Source organism: Haliotis rufescens, unplaced genomic scaffold (genome assembly GCF_023055435.1).
Source record: "Haliotis rufescens isolate VD_foot unplaced genomic scaffold, xgHalRufe1.0.p SCAF_2, whole genome shotgun sequence".
Lineage (NCBI taxonomy): Eukaryota > Metazoa > Mollusca > Gastropoda > Lepetellida > Haliotidae > Haliotis > Haliotis rufescens.
Window position 1 is genome coordinate 13,863,683 of NW_025963890.1, and position 20,720 is coordinate 13,884,402.

Here is a 20,720-nt window from a genome sequence, read left to right on the forward strand (position 1 = left end):
AATATTGCTGAGTGCTGCCCTCTGTACTGTGGCATGCTGGTTGCCATGGTCATATAGCTCGAATATTGCTGAGTGCTGCCCTCTGTACTGTGGCATGCTGGTTGCCATGGTCATATAGCTGGAATATTGCTGAGTGCTGCCCTCTGTACTGTGGCATGCTGGTTGCCATGGTCATATAGCTGGAATATTGCTGAGTACTGCATTTTGTTCCGTGATACGCTGGTTGTTCGTCCTTACTTTGATGCATAGTTCTGCCTTAACTCAGTCCTTTGGCAATAAAATATTTATCTTGGATTGAGTGCTGTAGGGATATAGTTTATGTGGAAATAACTTTTGGCAGTGGAATAATTACGGCTAGAATTTACATACATGTGTTTTTAATGGACCATTATGGACGCCCTCGGGAGTGAGAAACAGGAGAGCTGAACGATAAACAGGGAGAAGTTTAATAGTGTTGTTATTGTGGAAAATGGTGCAATGTTTATCTGTGTCAAGGAAGCAGGAAATAAATCTGAATACATGTCCTTGAATACGTGAATATATTTCTTGCTGGTGGCTATCCATTTAAACTTTTTAATGATACAATTCTTGCTTCATTAATGATTATATTGTAATCAAATATATTTTTTGTGACGATGAGGTGAGATGACGTAAATTGGGTTTAACATCAGTTTCATCACGTTCAAGTTTATGTGTTTGCGTGTGCGTGGATTCCCTGATCTAACACAGTGTCCTGTCTCTAAACCGTCTAGTCCTTTCAATGCCGATCGCCAGGCAGTGTAAAAACAGGTGCCACCTTTAAATGAAGTTGTTTGGTTTTACATACCCGGAAATCGAACCACCAACCTCCCGCTATATGGGCAAACGCTTCATCCACAAGACCACAGAGGCACAGAGTTCTCTTCCTTTAGGGTTTTTCAAACATACATGGGGGTGGTTGGGTAGCCTAGCGGTTACAGTGTTGGCTCGTCACGCCGAAGGTCCGGGTTCGGTTCCGATTCCCGATATGGGTACAATGTGTGAAGCCCATTTCTGGTGTCCCCCGCCGTGATTTGCTGGAATATTGCTGGAATATTGCTAAAAGCCGCGTAGAACCACACTCACTCACTCACTCACTCACTCACTCACTCACTAACTCAAACATACATGTAATTATTACAAAGGAACCAAAAATATTGGTTAGGACAATGGTTTGATCTGATTTTAGAAATGTCTGTTTTCTTTAAGGTTAATTTATTTCTAAAAAGACATTATGGATGACACGATCAGACAGGGTACATCCAGACTATTAACAAGTTGGGGGTTGCTGTTTGACATTGCTAAAGTTAGGGTGACCTCAACCATAAAACATAGGACAACTATAGTCTGGTCTGAAGTACAGGTCTATTTACATCAAATATTTAAACATTTGGAATGTTGGAAATGGAATCTTTTTCCAAAGTCTTTACTGAGCAATTGTAAAGTATTTCTTGTCTGATAGGATTGTATAGTAGGCCAGTGGTTAATATATACCTCTACTTGTCCCTGGGTTCTATTTCCTCTACAGGATCGCACATGGTGAAGACCTATTATCCTGCTAAAATGCAGCACAGAGGTTAACAATAGTATTGTTTTTTGCAAATGAGAAACATGTTGTTTAATTTGTGATAATGACACCATCCTTAACTATTCCTTCTTTGTTTCAGATTTGACTGTGGCACGGGAATCGGTGTTCTGCGCAGTCTAGGGGAGGTAACTCTGGGCAAATGGAACGAGGTGACGGTGCAGAGGGAGGAGAATGGAGCTGGCCTGCAGCTTAATGAGGGGGACATTGTGGAGGGCACAGCACAGGTGGGCCCTTTTGCTGATACTTGTTATACCCCCAACCTTTTAGGTCAGGAGTATATAGTTACACCAAGGTTCCGTCCGTCCATCCGAAAACTTTGTCCGCGCAATTTCTCTAAAACTATTCACTGGATTCATCTCAAACTTAGTACAAATAATCTGTGTCATATCGAGGGGTGCAGTTATTAATTTTCCATTTTTTTATGAATTTTTCAAACCCTAACCCTATCCATTATTTTATTTGAAACTACTGACACACTAGGTGGGTCGGGTGTATTAGTGAGCCACGCTCACTTTTGCCCTTGTTCAGTTTGTTCTGAGGAGGTGGTCCAGTCGTACAAGGTACTGCAGATCGGTGTGCAGAGTTGCATCCCTTAGCTAGGTCAGAGATTTTTCCAAACATGATCCTTGGGACTATTGGGAATCTTGTGAATTATATTTTCATGGCTAGGACCCCGTTCCATAAAGCGATCTTAGCGCTACAGCTGTCATGATATAACATGATTATAAACCTTGGCTTGTCAGGACTGACCACCTCCGTGGTCTAGTGGTAGAGCATGCCCCCAGAGGGCGGAAAGTCCGGGGTTCCATCCCCGGACATGTCATACCAAAAGACGTTAAAAGATGGTACTCCTTGTTACCATGCCTGGATCTCGGCATTAAGGGGCTAAAACAAGGACTGGTCGGCTCGGAATCAGTTTACTGTGTCTGAGTGGGCCGGGTATCCATGTTAAACTGTGGCATGGTTTCTCAGTGGTCTAGCACTATAAATCGACATCTGTCAGGACTAGTACAAGTAGCCACACACACACTCACACGTGCATACACACCTAACTTGTCAGGACTATTTACATGGATTTCTTCATCACAGTGTTTGTCATCTATAATGTGTGACACATTACACTGTCCCCAAACACCAGGATATAAATATAATGCAGTTCAATGTTGTAACTTTTACTTCTGAAGGACACAAAAGGATATTCGTCATTTCTTTTCCCCCAAACTTACATTCACAAGAAAGAGGCCGATCACAGCAATGTCACCATGAGGATTAATCAAATTTGTTTTTACCCAAATTTTGTTACGTTTTAAGCATCATGTATTTTCAATGCTTCAGGGCGCGTTCACCCGTATAACCCTGCGTCTCCACCTGTTCCTGGGCGGCTACGCCAACATGTCCTCCATCACAAACCGCATCGGCACGGCCAAGCAGTATGTCGGCTGTGTACAGGAGCTGAGCATCAATGGCTACAAGTACGACATGAGGAAGGGGGAGATAATTGGTGACGCCCAGTTCGGACTCAATGTTGGTGAGTAGTTGTCTGGAAATATGATTGCTTTCTTCAAGAGCATCATGATGCAATGCCAACAGCTGTAGTGCCTTGCAGTGATATGGATATATACTGCTGTTGTTGTCTTTAAATGCAGAATTGTATTGTAAGTACTGGCCACTCATCTTTGTTGAGGTAACTTTTGGGCCATTGTGCATGTTTTGTCATTGTACTTAAACTTTAATGCTCTGTGGGGATTTCGAGTAAAAAAATAGGTCCTCAGCAACCTATGTTGGTTGTAAGGGGCTACTAAATGGATCGGGTGGTCGGCTTGGTGACTTGGTTGATTGCATGTCATCATATCTCGATTGAATAGATCAATGCTCATGATATCAATCACTGGTTTGTCTAGTCCAGACTCGATTATTTACAGACCACCGTCATATAGCTGGAATATTGCGGAGTGCAGCATAAAACTACAAATAAATGAACAAACATAAACTTATGATTATACATCAGGGGATGTGAATACTAGATGTGACATATTGTCACTTTCTGGGGAATCAAAGCCAGCAACCACAATGCCATCCTTTGGTCCACCACTTGAACATCTCTCAAAACAAATGGTGCTGGTTTTGTGAAATGGGATCGAGCTCTGAGATACTGGTATTAACAATGTTATATTTTTTTAGATGGAACGTAAATGTTCACTTGTTAGAACCTGCTGTGATGCTACTGCCTTTGCCTCCAGGTGAGTGTAGCGAGGGAATCTGTGACAACATCGTGTGTCAAAATGGCGGCTCCTGCAGTCCTCGCTCCGCTGACAGCCACGTCTGTCTGTGTCCTCTCGGTTCAGCTGGAGACTTCTGTGAGAAAAGTAAGTCATGTAGCAGTTTAGTAGTTGGACAAACATCAGAAACTTCAGCTTTTCACTGATGGTACTTGGACATTCATGGAATAGCTTCCAGTGATCTTGTATCATATTTAATGACTCTGAAGAAAGTCAAGTGTCTTGGTTTATGTAACAATAGACTGACACTAACATAGTCATATGTATTTGTCTGGCAGCCTTATCTGATGCAGACATCTGATGGTGAATCTAAAGGTTCCTTATAAATATTAATCGTGTTCAGAAGCCTTTTATAGCAGCTAGGCTTTGTATGTTGGAATCACAATCATTCCTTTCTGCAACAAAAATATACAGAATTAAAACAGTAATTCTTGTGAATACAAAACCTCTATTACATCAATGCCATAATTCTTGTATTTTGGCTGCAATCACACTATCAAATGTAAAGATTTTCAAGTGAAGTCCTCTTCACTGTTAGCTATCCATAAGTAGTTGTCACTTGATGTTTATCATCAAGAATCTCTGCTGGCATGTTTGTTCTCTTGTAGGACACGATGTCCACATTCCCCGGTTCAGTGGCCACTCCTACCTGCAGTACGAGGGGCTGAACCGCCGGGTGTTGTCCTACACCGAGATCGAGGTGGTCTTCAAGCCCATGATGCCAGACGGCTCCATCCTCTACAATGGCTACACCAAGGACAGGAAGGGAGATTTCATTTCCCTTGCTCTCAGGGACGGAATCATCGAGTTTAGCTTTGACCTGGGGACTGGTCCTGCTGTCATAAGGTCAGAAGAATGTGAAAATATATTCATTTTTCTGGATAATGTCACTTAATAATTTTAATTACTGTTGCTCTGGAGTGAAATTGAACTTGCATCGTGAGCATGATAAATGATCGGGTTTGAAAATGTTTGTCAAAAATGTTTCCAATTTCCAAGTTTTGTTTTATGTCAACTGTTGTACTGAAGGATTCTTAAAGGAAGAGAGCAGTTGAACTTGCATTTTGAGAATTCTAAACTATTTGGTTATGAGGTGGGAAGTTAAAATATTTTGAGAATCTCAAATTTTAAGTATTTCTTATTTAGAGTATGATTTGAATATTAATAACCCTTTCCAAAAGTGTGAAAACTTGGAAATTGAAAATTAAACAGGGATCTTAATTTTATGTGTCTATATTACTCAGAGTTAGTAGATATATGCAGAAATAAATGTGATTTCAGTTTCTCAAAGCTTAAATATTGGCTTACCTCAAAATTTGTGCAGACTGTTTGAGATGATGGCTGTTGACAGTACATGTTACTCAGTCCAACTCCTTTGTGCATCAAGAATGACAATGACATAAACGTGCCTGGCTAACATCAGCAATTTTTAAGTATTATCACTGTAAGTACCCAAAGTAAGCGTTTGATGGGGATGCTGCTTGTATTTCAATTCTCTTTAACCACCCTCCTTTGTAGGAGTCATTTACCCGTGTCCCTGGACCACTGGCACGTAGCGCGAGCATCTCGGACCGGTCTGCAGGGCATCTTGGAGGTGGACGACCAGCCCCGCAGCGAGGGGGAGGCAGAGGGGGCGTACACGCAGCTCACGCTACTGGAGGGGCTGTTCATTGGCGGACATCGCAACTACGACGAGGTGTCCAAGTACCACAACATGACCAACTCTTTTGTGGGCTGTATACAGAAGGTGAGGCCGAGCTAGCTGTGACTCTCGGGGCTTGTTTATTACTGTGAGGGAAATATTGTAAAATGAAGCATGTTTTTGACACAGGACCAAAATCCCAAAAGATATCTTAGCACTTGGACTATCATTGATGTGTGTTTAAGTATGGGTGTTATGATCATCTTAGTGCTACGATCACTTTGTGGAAGAGGAACCTGATCGTTTTTTAAGTACCACATGAGTAGTCATAGCGATAGGTCAAGGGCCCCTTTCACAAGGCAATCGTAGCGCTTTGACTAAGCTGTAATGTCACACTCACCTTGTGTTTTATTTTCACAGTGCACTCTGTTTGGCATTGTTAGTCAGAGGTTTTTGTTCACAACATATCAATACCCTAACTTGATTCGCCTTTTACAATGTTAAATTAGATTTTGCCTGTGGAGGTGGGAAGATCTTGTGGAATAAGGGAGATAACTCATTGAAGGTGTAGATGAAAATCCATTCAATTTTGCGGGGACACAATTCAAATCGATGTCTTGTAAATGTCATATTCAGCTTCAAGCAATACCGGTTCATATTTCAGTATAAACAAAGTTGTGAGCATTTTTTAAATAATTTCTGTAGTCTGAATAGATCTGGGTAGGCAGGAAATATACTACTCCACGTTTAATCTTTCCATGACAAAAACTTTTTCTTGTAATATGTCAAGTGTGTGTTTTGATAGAATGACATATCTGATTATGTCTATCAAAAGTGGAGTACCGATAGTATACTTACTTACACTTTTAATGATATTACACAGTTGCATTTGCTGTTTAACAATACAGCAATACAGTCTCACGTTGCAGCATAAGTATAATGACAATAGCCATAAGATCCAATAACACGTACATTCACTTTTGTTAAGTACTCTACAAATACATGTATGCGTCAGATTAGGTTTGGTACACCATGTATTCCATAATGAAACCTTTCAAATGAACTGCAGTTGAGTTGAAATAAAACATGCATGTTCAGTCACTAATTGGTCTGCTGTTGTAAGTGGGACCGCCTCTGTGGTCAAGTGGTAGAGCGGAATTTTCGGGGTTTGAGGGGCTGAAACAAGGACTGGTTGGCTCGGAGTCAGTATACTGTGTCTGAGTTGGGTATTCATGTTAAACTGCGGCATGGTACCTAAGTGGGCTAGCACTATAAAATCTGCATTAGTCGGGACTTGTACAAGCAGACAGACACATACACACACACTGCTGTAGTAAGTGGAGTAATGACCTTGACACATGATGTACCGTAGGTGTCATGAAACACATACCCACAATGGTACTCTTCTAGAAACAGTAGCAACTTGTGTCTTTCAGGTTTAGGCAAAATATTACCATTTGTTGAAACATGGATCCGCCAACCCAGTTTATGTCAAAATTGAATTATTATATATTTACTATTATTTTGTTTGTTCTGATACACATGCACACATGCTCCTCAGTCGCTGTATATGACAGCAATAGTCTTGAAATTGATGTTAAACACCGTTGCACCTGACCTGTTGTTTTCAGGTTGTGATCAACAAGAGGCCCGTGCGACTGATGAAGGAGATGGTGGACGGGATCAACATTGAGCCCTGTAGCCACCCGTGTGCCGGCGAGCCCTGCATGAACGGCGGGGAGTGTCGGCCCAAGCGGGACGTCTACACCTGCTACTGCCCTCTGGGATACGCCAACACTAACTGTGAAGATAGTGAGTAATGCTTACATGTGTCACGCACTACAGTGAGTGAGTGAGTGAGTTGGGTTTTTGCCGATTTTAGCAACATTCCAGCAATATCACGGCAGGGGACACCTGAAATGGGCTTCACACATTGTACCCAAGTGTCGAATTGAACACGGGTCTTTGGCGTGATGAGCGAACGATTTAACTACGAGGCTACCCCACCAACCTCATGCAGTACAGGGCCAAACACTGACTGTGTATTTCTCTGCTCAGTAATCATTATGACATTTCTCCATAAGAAAGCTCTAGGCTAGATAGGAAAGGCTTTGTTGTCAGGTTCTACCAACTGCACAGGTGGAGATAATATAACATTCTTTCCTTATGGCCTGGCATAAACTGTTCACAGTAATAAAAGAAGGTTTCATGTTAGAGTCATGATGTGTTAATAGCATCGGAGAGGGTAGAAAAAAGCCGATTTGTATATTTGGCCAATGCCATCTTGTTTTCCCTGCAAACTTTTCGGGGTTAGATTTTTTGGCAGGGTATCATATCACCTGGCTGAGCTTGTGTGACTCAGACAAAAGTGTAAATCAATCATTGTAGTGTAGTCTTTTGAGTGTTGCATGTTTCTGAAAGGCACTATGAAGGAGTTATCTCCCCTACACCAAGTCTGGATACCTTGTGAGTGTTTTATTTTGATCTGTTTCAGAGATGGAAAAACTGCCAGAAAAACCGATGTTTATTGGAACTAGTTTCCTTATGTTTACGGACAAAAGAATATTGAAAAGGTGAGATGTCCTTCTGAAGAATAATGCATAAAAATGTGAATGAAATGTCGCTGTAAAGGAACAAGAAAAATATATTTTTGTTTGTAGGGCTGTATTAGTTCACTTTGTTCTGCCACATGTGACACACAGTGAAAACAAATAATCAACTTTAACTCAAAATGACATGATGTGTTTTGTTCTCAATTCCATCTCCAAACAAATTGAATGAGATTCGAACATGAACGACGACATTGTTTCGTTTGACCATCTCACGCCAAATATCCAGAACAAATTTATTTTTGACTGTTTTGCCAAATAATACAAAAATTGAATAAATGTTTTCAAAGTTAGTCAGTGTATATTAGGGCTGGGATGAGTCAATATTTACTGATTGGGAATTGTTTTACCGCAGCCTTGGCCCAAACCTTTTAGATACATGCATCAAATGTTCAGGTCATGCGTACACTGAAGTTCACTGAAGCTTTATCTTTACTCAAACATATACAAGTCAAATGGAATGTGTGCATCGTCAGAAAGAAATACAAACATTAGCAACATGTAGTGTAACCACTGAGCTATAGTGAGTTTTTATCATTAAACAATGTATCACTTGACTAACCATGGGTCCGGGTAGTCCTGTGGGTACTCAGGTTCTACTCAGGACCCGCCCGACCCGAGTACCCGAGTTACCGTCCCAGCCCTAGTGTATATCACAATAGAATCAGTATGATTGGACACTCAATAAAGTCTTACTCTGTTGATGCATAAACATCTGAGCTCATAAAAGTATTCATTAGGAGGGCACAATGACCCTTTTTCATATTGTTTTTTTGTATGAACACACAATGGCATTTTGAAAGTGGTCAGATGTAACAAATGTTATGAATATAAATATAACTGGACAGCAAGTCATAGCCTCAACATGTGTAAAACTCCTCTGCTATTTTGGTTTCAGGGTAACGGGTAACAAAATAGATCTTCAGATGCATATTTTACCAAAGGGTAAAAATGGTTTGCTGTTCTGGAGTGGACAAGATGCAATGGAGTCGTCCAGTGACTTCGTGGCTCTAGGTTTTGTTGATGGCGGACTCCAGTTACGCTATAACCTGGGAAGTGGAGAAGCAGTTATTGGATATAATGATTCAAGACTTTACGACGGCCAGTGGCATTTTGTCAGAGCACAAAGGTATGGTTTCTTTGCCTTGATTATGTTTTTTTCAGTATTCTAGAGGTTACTCAGAGATTTATCTAGGATTTTGAACTTACTGCCTATGCCAGGCAAATTTGGAAAGAGACAGATTTAATTCAAAAATTGAGAACCTTTTAAAGTCGATAATTTGTTAACTTCAGATGTGTCTCCATGTTGCATTCATTGCAAGACTAAGCATTACCCCAATTTTCTCTTTGTCCTGTTATCATTGGTATACAGGTCACATTTATGAAAATTAAAATATTAGTTACAATAGTTGCAATTATGATTACCTGAGTTTGGAATTCTTTTATTCCACATTTGGGAATTTTTACCGAAGATCAGAGGCTGATTTTTGACCTGAGAACTACTGGATGGATCCCTGTTTGTTATGGTGACCCAGTGGTCTAAGGTGCTAATGTGAGTTGTCTATCCTATAGGAGACAGGATCTGCTGGTCATGGGTTTGATTTCCAGATTTGCCCTGACTATCGGTTCTATGTCTGTGGGGGGGGGGCACGGGTGGCCAGATTTGCCATGCAGAGTTGCGTCCCTTGGGCACGCCTAAAACCTATGATTGTGGGTTCAAATCCCAGTTCGATTTTGTTTCTAGGTTCGTCAGCACCATACCCGTGCTCATGGGTTTCACCGAAGTGATAAGCGTCTAAGACCTGCATCACTTCTGGTGGTAAACATTTATACACTGACATATTTTATGTTTCCTCTGACATTTTACTGACATCTTAAGTTGGTATGACATAATTTAAATGCTATTCTAAATTGCCATGTTACAAAATAGTGATGAAATTTTAGAAAATTATTCCCTTCTATGAAATGTGTTTGCAGAAAGGTTGATCCACACGTCAAGTACCTGTTTCATTTGGTTCACTGGTAACACAGTGGCAATGATAACCCAAGGCAGATTTAGAGGTTGAATCAAGCCCTCTGAGTTTAGTAGGAGGACATCAGCCACAATATCTGTGTGGATAGTGCTTTTATTGATTTGTTTGTTTGTTTGTCGTTTCATGCTGCACTAAGCAATATTTGAGCTATATGACAGCTGTCTGTAAGTAATCGAGTCTGGGCCAGACAATCCAGTGATTGACAACATGAGCATCGTTCCACGCAGTTGGGATCTATGACATGCATCAACCAAGTCAGCGAGCCTGACCATCCGATCCCGACCATCCGATCCCGTTAGTCGCCTCCTACGACAAGCATAGTCACCTTTTATGGCAAGCCATTATGGGTTGCTGAAGACCTATTCTACCCCGGATCTTCACAGGCCGCTTTTATTGATGGTGTAACCTGATTTGATTTTAGATAAATGCTCACACTATCAACCACTGGTTTGGCAGATCCCGGCCTAGATATGCTAGGCTGTAGATACTGCTGACCGGGCACCCTTTAACTTGGCCTCTCACTGCTGATCATTGAAAAAAAAGGATGAAATTAAATAACAAATATGAAAACTAAAAAAAATATTGAATCGTGTTGATGATAAAAGTATAAAGAATGCAAGGAATCAATTCTTGAAGAGTTTGTAAGAATGCGGTATAGACAGCTTCCACCATTTTGGTAAGGGATGTCCTTGAGTTCGTTTCTTAGTAATGGTTTCTATGATTTATCGATGCCATGTCTGGTCGCCTTGATAAAATAACAGGGTGTTTGGGGGCCCCACACACAACGGCTTGCATTAGGTGCTTTTAGTAATTACATGTAATATTTAACAGTTAGTACGAAATAATATGTGAAAATGGTCATGTATTATATCATTTCATTTTAGGTGTGTATTCATTTAAATGTTTTACATTTGGTTTAATGATAACCCATGCTGTAGGTTCTCATGATTGTGTTTTAGATTTTTGGATTGAACCATCTATTATATCTTTAACCTGCATCAACAAAATGTTCCCCCACAAAAGAAAATTTAAATCCAAGAAAAAACCCAGCTCGAAACTTAATTGTGGAAGACAAGAAAAAGTTTGTTTTCCAGGGTTCACATGTAAAGATCACCCCGTTTCTTGTTTCCCTTGCTGCTTTTAGATGCACATGCACAATAGATGGCATTCTTCCACAGAAAGGTCATCACAGCCGTAAAACTTGCATCAATGACATGTTAACGGTTGGCACTTATCACTGACTTGTTTTCTATTTGTGTAAACTGAATGATATAGTGGGATCCTATTGCTGTAGAAGACATGCATGCATGTGACATTTACGGCAAAAGACAAGGACAAAATAATTGTTTAATAAATTGCAAGTTTCCTGCCATTGAATGCCTGTAGTTTTCAGTCTTTGGCGTCATTTGTTTGACATTTTTCACTGTTTAAATAATTTCCATACATCGTGCGATGCCTACTTGCTTAAAAAAATATTGTCTAATGTTTGTTGTAAGTTTAGATATGTTTGCTGGTGTGTGTGTGTGTGTGTGTGTGTGTGTGTGTGTGTTTCTGTTCAAGACAAAGCTGCAAATCATTTAACACTGTATGATATATGGGTGGTCCACACTCATTGTCTTCAAACATGATTTCCACTTCAGTGTGTGTAACTACGTCTTCAACATCAATTGTTTGACGAATGAGTGAGTTTAATACTTTCTGAAACCCTGTCATCAAATGACAGTAAAATAACTAGTAACATGTAACTAGATTTGTATTTAAAACTAGTTTGAAAGGAATATTAAGAACAGACTATTAAACAACGACACAATATAAAACTCAGGCTATAGATGCATGGCCAGCAACCCTAACTAAGCCATCCTACTAGGAACCATGGGGACTAATGGTACCCCTGCATTCGTCACCACTCGCCCCTTTCCGTAACCCGCAAGAAGACTCGTCCCCCCATCGATGAATGTTATGTGCGAAAATACGACAAACCAATCAGAATGCGCGTATGATTTCAAGTTCTTCGTCAAAGAATCCCTCAGAAATAATTATTGATTTTACATATGTCTTGCCTCTAAAATATACCAAAGACACAATTAAATGTGTTTAATCATACTGTATAATTCCGCACGTCCTGGTGTGCTTTAAATTGCATCTGACATATGTATATAATATATGGGGAAAATGTGTGAACCATAACACAACGAGTTGACAATTGTTTTAGGTATGCCCGTTTGCGCTAAGACGGAACCCGGTCGCAAAAATGGCCACAAGAGGGGCACGAGTCGCTATTCGGCTTGTCCCGGAATAACACGAGTTGGTCACGAATGGGTACCCCTGTTTCCTGCCTGGTACACCAGCATGATGTACCAGTACATTATCTTTCTAGCAATTGTTTGCAAGCTGAGCCAAAAATTAAAATAAACAAATATTCTACAATTTTATAAAAACATGACCACTTTAGGACGGGCTCCGCTATCCTGCATGGTAGCAGAACTTGAAATTAAGACGAGATGTTATTTGGATGAAATGGTTGCGGATGTAGGGGTACATCAGACAAGATGTGTAAATATCAGTGCATGAGGTAGGAAGTAATTATTTTCATGTATTGGATATGTCACCTCAGACTTTACAAGAATCACTTTTGAAAACTACATTATTTTGTGTGTGTTATATAATGAAATAAGTTAGCCATCCAGTCACTATCATAAACAAGTGACAACTACTTCTGAAAATATTCTGTGTATGATTCAAATTGAAAATAACACTTGTATTTTGTGAGTGTATATGTAGGATTCTGGTGGGGAATGGAACCCAAGTGCTTGGCATGGTTAATGATTGCACCAGCCACACCACCACTCAAAGCATGGAGAATGGTATAGAGTTGTCTCCCTTACACCAGCTAATCCGTTCATGTGGACCATTTGTGACAGAAAATGGGAAAAATCAATAACAAGAAGGCAGTTTGTCAGTCAGATGTGTTCCAGTTGTAAACCTGGTGCTTGAGACAAGACACACCTCACAGGCGAGTTTCATACTTGTCGTGCAGAGATGCTGACCATTTATATGGAGGCTTAGCTTGGTTGAAATGCATAACCGGTCTATCGCTTACTTTCTAGCTTTTGTCTTTTAAGTAACCAGTATGTGCCATGTTAAGGTTTCATCCTTTGTTGAGTTGTAATGGTTAACTATTTCACCAATACTTTTGTTTTTATGCCCTTATGTTTGTCGTATGTCTGTGTTAAAGTATGGGAATTATGGTTGTCTTAGTGCTCTGGGATCGCTTTGTGGAATGGGACACTGTGCCCTGTGCGTAATCTTAGCAATAAGATGGCATAAGTTGTGCTAAGATGGCTTCATGGATTAATGCTAGCTTATACCATTGGGAGAGTTAGTGATCATCATGCACCTTTCATTTATGGAGAATGAATATTCAAGACTTTTACTTCTCCCTGAGGGGTAGCCTAATGGGTAAAGCATTTGCTTGTCACATCACAGACACGGGTTTGATTCTCCCAATTCTGATGTACCCATCGGTGATATTGCTGGAATATTGCTAAAAGCAGCATAAGAAGTTTCTATTTCTGTTTAATGAATGTTTGCTCACCATAAGGGCTGACCGTCTAAGTAAGCTTACCGTATGGCATATCCATGATCTGAACTGACTAAAATGATGGGCTGTTTCATGTCTATAAGAGATATGGAACTCTCTATTTCTTTCACCCCAGTATAAAAATTCAATACTTTTGCACCTATGATCACTGATCTGAAGCACATCTAAATAAAAGACATGGGTGTTGGGGGAGTGGAGAGGAGAGAGTCAGGCACCGGTGCACACAGGTGTGTATCTGTGCGCTACCCCATGTTAAAGATCTGTGAAGATCCGGGGTAGAATAGATCTTCAGCAACCCATGCTGGCCATAAAAGGTGACTATGCTTGTCGTTAGAGGCGACTAACGGGATCCAATGGTCAGACTCGCTGACTTGGTCTATGCATGTCATCGTATCCCCATTGCGTAGATCCATGCTCATGATGTCAATCACTGGATTGTCTGGTCCTGACTCGATCGATTATTTACAGACTGCCGTCATATAGCTAGAATATTGCTGACTGTGGCGTTAAACAACAAACAAACTAACAACAACCCCATGTTAAAACAAAATAACTCCTGTTGCTGATTATTTTCATAGATATGAATTTTGAGTTTGTCACTTCCATGGAAACAAAGAGGACATTAGTAGAGAAATGTTTCCTCTTTCAACTTTACTTTTTAGCTAAATATTTTATAAATTCTCCTTTGAACCCAATAAAAGTGGGTGATGTGTAGCAGTTAAGTTGTCAGCCATTTCTAGAAGGGGCCTTTTGTTGTAAAGCTAAGCAATATTTATTGGATATTAAAATGTGTTTATTTTCCTCTTAGGTTTACTATACAAAAAGCAAATTGGGTTTATTGGCTCATGAATTGTGTTTAGAGTTACTGTTCTTACCATATGCAAAACTTTGATAAAAATACCACATGCATATTTCAAAATTGATGGGTCTCAAAAATGAGAAGCGAAAGTGTTAATGTTAGTTTTACATATTCAAAGGAATAAGAGTAAGCCCACTTTCTGTTCTTTCTCTGCAGTTCGAGGAAGCTGGGTGACAATTATGCAATGCAAGCAGAATTTTCTCCAGGTCGTATTTCAACGGAAATACATGTGTTGGCTCCTCACATTGGTGATCCATGAGTTTGGTGAATGGAAAGCTTTATTTCATTCCAACACTGCAATGTTAATTGTAGTAAAGGTTTAGCAGATTCCACAAATCTCCCCAAAATAACTAGGCCTCAACCATCAGAGCAATCTGTCAAGCAGGGTTCCAGTAATTCACACTAATTATTGTGAATGAGATTTTGTAATTGAAAATAATGGTGCTGAAATTGTTTTAATGTTGGTTCATATTTATAGTTGTTTATGTAGAGTCATAATGCTGTTTATCATTCCGTCCCTTCACATGTATGCATATGGCGAGAACACGGTTTGAAAGCTGTACACATTTCAAGCAAAAAACAACACAGGATGCGTTCAACGCCAATGAATAATACATGAAGAGCCTGACTAGGCCCTCTTTTTCCATGTATATTTTGTGACATGATTTCCTTGGGATGGTTATATTTCAAAAAGCAGTTATTGATTGTACACAGCAAATTGTTATTGTGTTATTCCACGGCTGGAAAGGAGTGGGTTCAGAAAAAACTAATCTTGTCTTTGAATGCAATTCGCCTCCAGATGGACAGAAATGTGGCAAGAGGCAGTTGCGGACTTTTTTGCCGCGAGGGTGTCTCAGGGGAAATCACTGGCAGTGAGCTCCATATCGGAAGTAAAATGATGTTTTTCTGACTCTCACTTAATAAATTATTCATCTGCTGAAGAGGAAATTGATTTGTAATCTCACAATGTTTGACATAGGCATTCCGACGTGGCTGTTCTGTTGCTTGGATATGTACTGCTTGATCCGCCTGAAGTTAATTGGGGCTGGAGGAGGATATATATATATATATGTGCTCATGTGTGTATATCCCTCCCACACCTGCTGAGCATACTTCATGTATGTTGTTGTCCTTTTTGGATGAGTGGTCCAATTTTCTAAATTTCTTTATTGACCATGAACATCAAGGATTTCTTCTATGCCTTAGTCTGGCATTCACTTTGACACATATTGTGGATACACACTCTTTTGCCACAAATTGATTGATTAATTTGAATACTTCAGTACGGATTTGTTGACATTGTATTTCCGGTGTTCATGGTAATGTCTTTGCGTTGGGGAAAAAACCCATCAAAACTCATTATAGCGTGCATAATGCGCACCTTCTTTTACATAGCTGTGTTTTTTTGGAAAAAGGTGCGCACTATACTCAAGAAAATATGGTACATAACACTAAGTCTACCTTGATTTGGGATATTTCTTGTTATCAACATACCAGTAAGGTAGTTTTTCGATCCTGTCACTTGGGTTTGAACCATGACTGTTTAGTTACCGATTCCACTCAATTGTTCACAAGTATGCAGATAAGACATTGCAGGCTGTGCCAAAACTTTTGAGCTACTAGCCCAAACTTTGCTCTTAGCTTAATATTTTGTACATTTTAGTGTTATGATATGGACTTTTATTAGCTGAGCTTACCTGACCAAATTTACTAGACTCAGGTTTTCAGGCAAGTGACAAAACTTGCAGACAGAGTCCTCATTGACTAACTTTAGGAATGGTTTAGGGTGCCCTAGATGTTGTGCTGATGACTGAAGGAAGAATGGAAAGGCATACAGGATAATTGTGTATGAAGAGGCATTGATATGGATATTGAGATCAAGTTGTAATTAATTTAGACTTTGGGCATGTACGCAAAGGTCAGTCATGTTTTTTTGAAACATGGTAAAGCGTGTTACCATCATGGAACCAGGTGTCACTGACATCATTGATGGGATGAACACAGGCAGGGTCACTTTGACACGATATATTCTGTGTGTGTCCACCATGGGCTGTGATGCATGCCTGTAACCGTTGGGAAGTTGACATGCAAAGATGTCTGAGGAGACCAGTGTGGAATCAATTACAAGAACAACAGACGAATGTTTTCAGTCTTGATGTAATGTCGTCCGCTCCATGATGTGGACGATGAGAATGGGTTTGTGTGTCTTGCAATGGATGACAAGAGAGTGTTACAACATGGCAACGTGATGTTAGGAACTTCAGTATACTTCATGGCAACAAGTCATGGCTGGCATATTGCAGTGGGTCACATCTGCATATATAGGACCCTGCTACATGGGTCACTCATGCAAACCCTGCACTTGTGTGCCATTGCCATTTTGAATTGTCCATGGTATTGTGTCTGTAACATTATTGCCCCAAGCTCTGAAAATCATTCAGTGGGAACATGTGCCCTTTATGACTACAGCAATTACGCTCATAGATTTTTTGTTCAGAGACTAGATCTTGACATCCAAACCTTTTTCTATTTTGGCAAAAGAAATTTAAGAGGTTTTTTTTAGCCTCCAGATGCTCACCTTACCTGTTACATCTTTGGATTTAAGTTTTGCAAACATGACGAGGGACTGGACCAGTTGGTAGTCCTTGCAAATTAGATTCAAGTCATTCAAAATTACATTGTGTGTCAGTAATCTCATATTTTATGGACCCGTGAAGATCCTGGGTAGAATAGGTCTTAAGCAGCCCATGCTTGTCGTAAGAGGCGACTAACTTGATCGGCTGGTCAGACTCGCTGATTTGGCTGAAGCATGTCATCGATCCTAATTGCGTGGATTAATGCTCATGATATCAGTCAACGGATTGTCTGGTCCAGACTCGATTATTTACAGACTGCCGTCATATAGCTGGAATATTGCTGAGTGCGTCGTAAAACAACAAACCAACTAACCAACCATATTTTATGACATTTGTCAGTCTAGTACTGAATGGTTTCCCTAATAACACAGACAATATGTAAGTTTCACACATTGTTCCCTTAACATACATAGTATAGATATTACTTTTTGAAGAAGTCAGAATTATGCACAATTTAGTAAACACATGAAAAACTATTTCAGTTGTTTTTTGTGTATATATTTTGTCATATTCTAGATGATTCCTTTTTCCATCCTTTTTTGGTGATGTCACATGACCACATCCTAGACTCATTAGCATCAGGCATTATCATGCGTACGCTAATCCCAATCTTTGCATATTGTTTTTCACAGAAAGATTATTCTTGAAATACTCTTGATCTCAAAGAAAATAGTTGTCAAATGTCACATGATGCTTCAGCGATATTTCTTTATTGAAAAAAGAGATTATTAGATTAGTATGTCATTATATTTTTGTGAAAGGAGGTTTTTATTCCCTTTGAGAGTTTTCCATTTTCATGTTTGTATGACACACTGAAATATTAACTTTCTTGGTAGGTATAATCACTTTGATGACTTTAAGTGCTGCAAACAATACATAAGTATATTTTTTATCAAAACAATATAATTAAGGTAAATGTTTTTAAGGAAGAGAATGTATGGATGTCAACTTCTTTATTATGAGGAACACATTTCGGAGTATATGCTTTCTCCTTCATTCACCCAATGAAGGAGTTAGCATGTCCTCCCAAACATTGTGTTCCTCATAATAAAGAAGTTGACAGCCATATATTCTCTTCCTTATGTGTATCACTTTTAAATGCCTTACAAAAACCTAAATGTTTTTAGCTCAGTCATACATTTTAGAGACTCTTTTAGTGTGTGTGTGTTGGGTGGGTGGGGGTAGGGGAGGGGGGAGGCAGGCACCAGTCATCAAAGACACCATAATGTGGAAATGCGTAGTGGTGAGTTTCATTCCTTAAGTGTGTCAGTGAGTTACTTCAGTGAGAGACATTTGGTAGCAAATATTATTATCTCGTGGTTTCAACAAATGCAACATGAACATGTTGTTGTACATGATGCCTGAAGGTGTTTGATGTTATCCTGATAGATACGTCACTGCACAGCAGGATGTTAGTGGTTGACATTCTTATTATACTTAATTGTGATGTTTGATTTTATTACATTAACAAATTTGTGTTTGATATTTTGAATTAAACAAGCAGTCCCATGATAACCTTGGGTCATGTCATGGGGTACATTATGGCGCAGTGATGACCTAGCATTAGATCTTTGTCTCAAGTCCTGTTAAGATCCGGGTTAGATTAGGTCTTCAGCAACCCATGCTTGTCATGAGAGGAAACTATCCTTGTCATAAGTGGCGACTAACGCGATTGGGTGGTCAGGCTTGCTGACTTTATTGATGCATGTCATCATGTCCCAACTGTGTAGATCAATGCTCATGATGTCAATTACTGGATTGTCTGGTCCAGACTTGATTATTTACAGACCGCCGTCATATAGCTGCAATATTACTGAGTGTGGCGTTAAGCAACAAACGAACAAATAAACAAGCAAACACTGTCTCAAGTTAATTTGCATATCACATGAGCCACTATTCTTTTATAAACAGACCGCCTCCGTGGTCTAGTGGTAGAGAGTCCGCCCGGAGTGCGGAAGGTCCGGGGTTCAATCCCGGCCGCATCATACCAAAAGACGTTAAAAGGTGGTACTTGTTGTTACCCTGTCTGGCTCTCGGCATTTAGGGGCTAAAACAAGGACTGGTCGGCTCGGAGTCAGTATACTGTGTCTGAGTGGGGTATTCATGTTAAACTGCGGCATGGTATCTCAGTGTGCTAGCACTATAAATCGGCATCAGTCCGGACTAGTACAAGCAGCCACACACACACACACTGCTGTAGTAAGCTATATAAGTGCAATAATCTTGGACGCGAAATTAATCCCAATTTCACCTCACCTCACCTTTTATAAACAAACAAGCTTCTTCTGAAATCAGAGTGGGCTGGCCTGAATGGAAGCCTTTCACATGTTACAATATTTTCTCAATGAAAAGACACATGTTTATTTAGATGTATAGATTATTCAAAAGTGAAACAGGTGAAAAATGAATGTAATTTGTTGAAAGGACTGTGTATGATGTGACAAATCATCACATCTGGCAAGCTTGTGGCAAGGCTACTAGGTTGACCATAAGGAATTTTGGGTAGAAGAGTGGTGATTGAGATTCAGCTTGGTTTTCCACAGCATGCACTTCCTGTAGTGCATGGGACATCTTCATTCCCTGCACATGAAGTTTATCTCTTGCCTGTGGATAATCTGATACTTTATAAAATGTATCCATTGTATTGCAGGGACAAGCAAGACGCATACCTGGAGATTGATAGCACAGAGATCGTTGAAGGGAGTGCCCCCGGCAGCTACACAGTACTTAATACTAACAAAATACTTTATATTGGTGAGTACATATAGCATATTATATATGGCCTGTGGAACTACATGAATTCCTAGGTTTTAAGGTTGACAATGAATTCAGTACGCTGACAATAACAGTATGAGTGCTGTATGTCAACAGTGAAGTCATGAGGAGAATGGACCAGTCCAATGCATAAAAAATGATGTCATTAGTTCAGTACCTCAACAATGTCATCATTAGTTCTGTACCTCAACAATGTCATCATTAGTTCAGTACCTCAACAATGACGTAATTCGTTCAGTACCTCAACAATTACGTCCTTAGTTCAGTACCTCAACAATGATGTCATTAGTTCAGTACCTCAACAATGCCATCATTAGTTCAGTAGCTCAACAATGACGTCATTCGTTCAGTACCTCAACAATGACGTCATTCGTTCAGTACCTCAACATTGACGTCATTAGTTCAGTACCTAAACAATGACGTCATTAGTTCTGCACCTCAACAATGATGTCATTAGTTCAGTACCTCAACAATGACGTCATTAGTTCTGTACCTCAACAATGACGTCATTAGTTCAGTACCTCAACAATGACGTCATTAGTTCAGTACCTCAACAAATGACATGATTAGTTTAGTACATCAACAATTGACATCATTAGTTCTGTACCTCAACAATGACGTCATTAGTTCAGTACCTCAACAATGACGTCATTAGTTCAGTACCTCAACAAATGACATGA

The 20,720-nt window shown here is 39.8% G+C and overlaps 1 protein-coding gene across 1 annotated transcript in view; it reads left to right on the top strand.

Annotated features, from left to right (window-relative positions):
- Positions 1–20,720, top strand: part of LOC124113747 (pikachurin-like) — a 151,858-nt gene that overhangs the window by 121,347 nt on the left and 9,791 nt on the right. The window contains exons 5-13 of the mRNA XM_046474258.2: positions 1,686–1,830; positions 2,942–3,134; positions 3,847–3,972; positions 4,494–4,731; positions 5,404–5,632; positions 7,159–7,339; positions 8,022–8,100; positions 9,035–9,265; positions 19,916–20,019. Of these exons, the coding sequence (XP_046330214.1) occupies positions 1,686–1,830; positions 2,942–3,134; positions 3,847–3,972; positions 4,494–4,731; positions 5,404–5,632; positions 7,159–7,339; positions 8,022–8,100; positions 9,035–9,265; positions 19,916–20,019 (1,526 nt within the window). The remainder of the gene's footprint in view (positions 1–1,685; positions 1,831–2,941; positions 3,135–3,846; positions 3,973–4,493; positions 4,732–5,403; positions 5,633–7,158; positions 7,340–8,021; positions 8,101–9,034; positions 9,266–19,915; positions 20,020–20,720) is intronic.